The sequence below is a fragment of the Octopus bimaculoides genome, chromosome 5 (assembly GCF_001194135.2).
Source record: "Octopus bimaculoides isolate UCB-OBI-ISO-001 chromosome 5, ASM119413v2, whole genome shotgun sequence".
NCBI classification, from domain to species: Eukaryota; Metazoa; Mollusca; class Cephalopoda; order Octopoda; family Octopodidae; genus Octopus; species Octopus bimaculoides.
This window is the reverse complement of record NC_068985.1, coordinates 110,437,290-110,441,575: the sequence shown is the minus strand read 5'-3', so window position 1 is coordinate 110,441,575 and position 4,286 is coordinate 110,437,290. Positions and strand designations below refer to the sequence as shown.

Here is a 4,286-nt window from a genome sequence, read left to right as displayed (position 1 = left end):
TATATATATATATATATATATATGTATGTATATGTATATATATAAATATACATATACATATATGTATATGCATAGGTTGACATTTCCTGTCAGGAAATTGTATGCAAGTATTCTTTAAAAAAATCCCTTATTTGGAAAGCAAGCAAGGCTTGGCGACAGGAAGAGCGTCCAGCTGTTAAAATCCTGCCTCAAATTTACTCCCATGTAAACCATGCTAGCATGGAAAACAGGCACTAAATGAAATGAATGAATGAATGAATACACACACACACACACATATATACATATAATTTGTGTGTGTATGTATATATATATATTTGAAATTTATTGAAAAACAAAAGCAAGGGGTATTAGTTTGATGCTTGGGGAAAATGAAATATATATGATACATATAATATAATGTAATATATATATACACACAAATATATATGTAAATATATATAGACACATATACATACATGTATATACATAGATGTAATTATAAGTTGGTTGAACACAACATAAGACACCACTAACATTTTCCTCACATAAAAAAAAAAAAAAAACACCCATGGCTTAAACTGAAGAATTGCATGAAATATTTGTCCGTGAATTAACTGCCGATAGTTGTCAGCATTGATATATTCATATTGATCAAATTAAATACTCTACTTTATGAAACTGAGTACTTAATCTTTCATTCGTTATTATTAACGAACACACGTATACAGACATATAAACACACATGCACAAACCTGACATGTTTAGCACAGCAATGGAATACAAATTGAAACTAAAAATAAAATCAAGTGATGATAGAAATGAAAACGGTGACCACAACAAAAATCTGCTGGGATGCAGATAGTGGATGGAATCGAAGTTGGTAGGAAGACTTTTGAATAAGCCGATATACTGATATCTTGTTTTACTTAAAGCCTCTCGTGGGTGTTCTGGAGGGGAAAAAAAAGAAAAGAAAAGATATTTAGTTTATAACAAATAAATATTGCAAGAATGTAATGAATGTGTATTCTTTTCTACTCTAAGCACAAGGCCCGAAATTTTTAGGGAGGGGGATGGGGGGCAGTTGATTAGATCGACCCCCAGTTCGATAACTGGTACTTAATTTATCAACCCCGAAAGGATGAAAGGCAAAGTCGACCTCAACAGAATTTGAACTCAGAACATAAAGCCAGACAAAATACCGCTAAGCATTTCACCCAGCATGCTAACGATTCTGCTAGCTTGCCACCTTTAATGAATGCATCATCATCATCATCCTTGTTTAACGTCCGCTTTCCATGCTAGCATGGGTTGGACGATTTGACTGAGGACTGGCAAACCGGAAGGCTGCACCAGGCTCCAATCTGATCTGGCAGAGTTTCTACAGCTGGATGCCCTTCTTAACGTCAACCGCTCCGAGAGTGTAGTAAACAATTCAATAATGAAGAATGTAATTCATACCCTCTAGAAAATGAATGCATATTAAGCATATAATAGCTATCATAAAACATAGAGGTGAAATAACTGGCACTCTGTTAGTTATGACGATAAGGGTCCCAGTTGATCTGAACAATGTAAGAGTCTGCTTGTGAAATTACTGTGTAAATGGCTGAGCACTCTAGACATGTGTACTCTTAATGTAGTTCTTAGAAAGATTCAGCAGGACACAGAATGTGAGAAAGCTGGTCCTTTGAAATACTAGTACTACCCATTTTTGCCAGCCGAGTGGACTGGTGCAACATGAAATAAAGCGTTTTGCTCAAGGACACAACACAGCTGGGAATTGAACTCCCGACTTTACGATCATGAGCTAAGTACCCTTACCACTAAGCATTGCCCCTTCATAGGTGAAATATTGTAGTCTTAATAGATGCCGTCGTCGTCGTCGTCGTTTAACGTCCGCTTTACATGCTAGCATGGGTTGGACGATTTGACTGAGGACTGGTGAAACCAGATGGCTACAACAAAATAATATAAAACATACATTTTAGATGTGTCTCATGTGGCGCAGACATGTTCAGTAAAGTGGTAGGTGTTAGGAAGGGCATCCAGCCGTAGAAACTAAGACAGATCAGACTGGAACCTGGTGCAACTCTTCTACTTGCCAGAATACTTTTTTGTGGGATTTGAGTTCAAATTCCAATGTAGATATGTTGCTACAGCAAAGAATTTAATATTTTCGTTGCTTAACATTATATATCAGGAGAATAGGCAATATTACCTCCCAAAATTCTATTAACTGGAATTTTTTTATGAAACTTTGATTTCTAGCATAAAACAGCCTTAGAAACACGCTGGAATGATCAAAATAACATTTCAAAATAACATTTTAAATAGAAATAAGCGAGATATTGGGTGAAAAATTAGCAAACCTCATTTGAATATCAGAGAAATATACCTAGTAGATATAGCAAAAAAGTTAGATATGTGTAAATATTGACAGATAATTACGGAATTTGTAATTTTTAAGTGATCTCATATGAAATCACTGGTAGGTAATGGGTTAATTAGGAAATAATCTTTAATTAGGAAAGTTACTTGCAGCAGGAAGTATGTTGTTTCATTTGTGCAGCACTAAAATAAAACTAAGAATTATGAGTGTTTTAATATCCTAGGATTACTGAATTAGATAATAGGTTAATTTTTGTATTTTTTAGCTCTAAACAGATGAAGTTGTAAGTTCGAAAATATAAAAAAAAAAGAAAAAGAAAAGAAGAAACCAACCATGTTGTTCATTTGAATACATTCAACATCTGCATCTAAGCGGGATGTTGAAGCTTTCGTCACAGATTCTTTAGAGTCTGGCTCCAAACTATGATCCTGAAGACAAAAAGAGAAAGAAAGAAAAAAAATCATAACATGGGCTCAGAAAGATATTAATTTCAAACATAAGTCACGAAGCACAGACCTAGCAGAGTGGTAAAAAGTTTTCTTCCCAACCACATGGTTCCAGGTTCAGAAATGTATATTATATAATGTACATAAGGTAATATAATATCTTACCTGTTTATTTTCATTGATTGACATCACCTTACATATTTTGCCTAACTTCTCAGTTGAGTTGCTCAAAGATATTTTAAAATACTTCAAAATATCTTGCACCTTGCTGCACTCAAGTACAGCAGAATTAATAGAAGTGCCAGTGCCATATAGAAAGCACTTATGCTGATGCTATGTTAAAAGCACTCAGTACATTTTATGGAATGGTTGTTGTTAGGAAGAATGTCCAGCCATAGAAACCATGCCAGAACAGACAATGGAGCCTGGTGCAGCCTCTGGCCTTACCAACTCCAGGCAAACCATCCAACCCATGCCAGCATGGAAAAACAGACGTTAAGTGATGATGATGATGATGTACACACACTATAATGTTTCAAACAAATTACAACGCTCATATATGTATGTACGTATATATATATATATATATATATATATTCGTGGCACCTGTGTCCAGCGTCGCCTTCCTGGCACTTGTGCCTGTGACACATGTAAAGACATTCAAGTGAGATCGTTGCCAGTGCTGCTGGACCGGCTCCTGTGCAGGTGGCATGTAAAATACACCATTTCAAGCATGGAGGTTGCCAGTGCCACCTGACTGGCCTTCGTGCCGGTGGCATGTAAAAGCACCCACTACACTCTCGGAGTGGTTGGCATTAGGAAGGGCATCCAGCTGTAGAAACTCTGCCAAATCAGTTTGGGACTGGTGTAGCCATCTGGTTCACCAGTCCTCAGTCAAATCGTCCAACCCATGCCAGCATGGAAAGCGGACGTTAAACGATGATGATGATGTGCATGCATGAGTGAGATAGTGTGTGCATGTGCACACACACACATATATAACAATACTGAAAATAACATGAGATCAAAATCTTACACCACAAACAATATAGATAAGATAACTTTACACCCATCCATACAAGTTCATAAATACTGGGTCCAGAATGCACAGAATGAAACTACAAAAATATACACATGTTTACATAGGACATACATCATTGACACACAATTGTTTCCCCTATTCCTCTTGTATGTATGAAACTATACTCTTTCTGGGTCACTTCCAGTCATTCAAATTTTGCTATTTTCCAAATGACTTCACATGGAACATGTGGTTGGCTGGCACTCCGTCAGTTATGACGACGAGGGTTCCAGTTGATCCGATCAACAGAACAGCCTGCTCATGAAATTAACGTGCAAGTGGCTGAGCACTCCACAAACACGTGTACCCTCAACGTAGTTCTCGGGGATATTCCGTGTGACACAGTGTGACAAGGCTGGCCCCTTTGAATTACAGGCACAACAGAAAC

General features: G+C 36.9%; 1 protein-coding gene across 6 annotated transcripts in view; it reads right to left on the bottom strand.

Moving 5' to 3' along the window:
• Positions 1-34: 34 nt before the first annotated feature.
• Positions 35-4,286, bottom strand: part of LOC106873475 (sulfate transporter) — a 208,335-nt gene continuing 204,083 nt past the window's right edge. For all 6 annotated transcript variants that reach the window (XM_052967943.1, XM_052967945.1, XM_052967944.1 and 3 more), the window contains 2 exons: positions 2,704-2,799; positions 35-929 (listed from right to left, as the gene is read on the bottom strand). In XM_052967943.1, the coding sequence (XP_052823903.1) occupies positions 909-929; positions 2,704-2,799 (117 nt within the window). In that variant the 3' untranslated portion in view covers positions 35-908. The remainder of the gene's footprint in view (positions 930-2,703; positions 2,800-4,286) is intronic.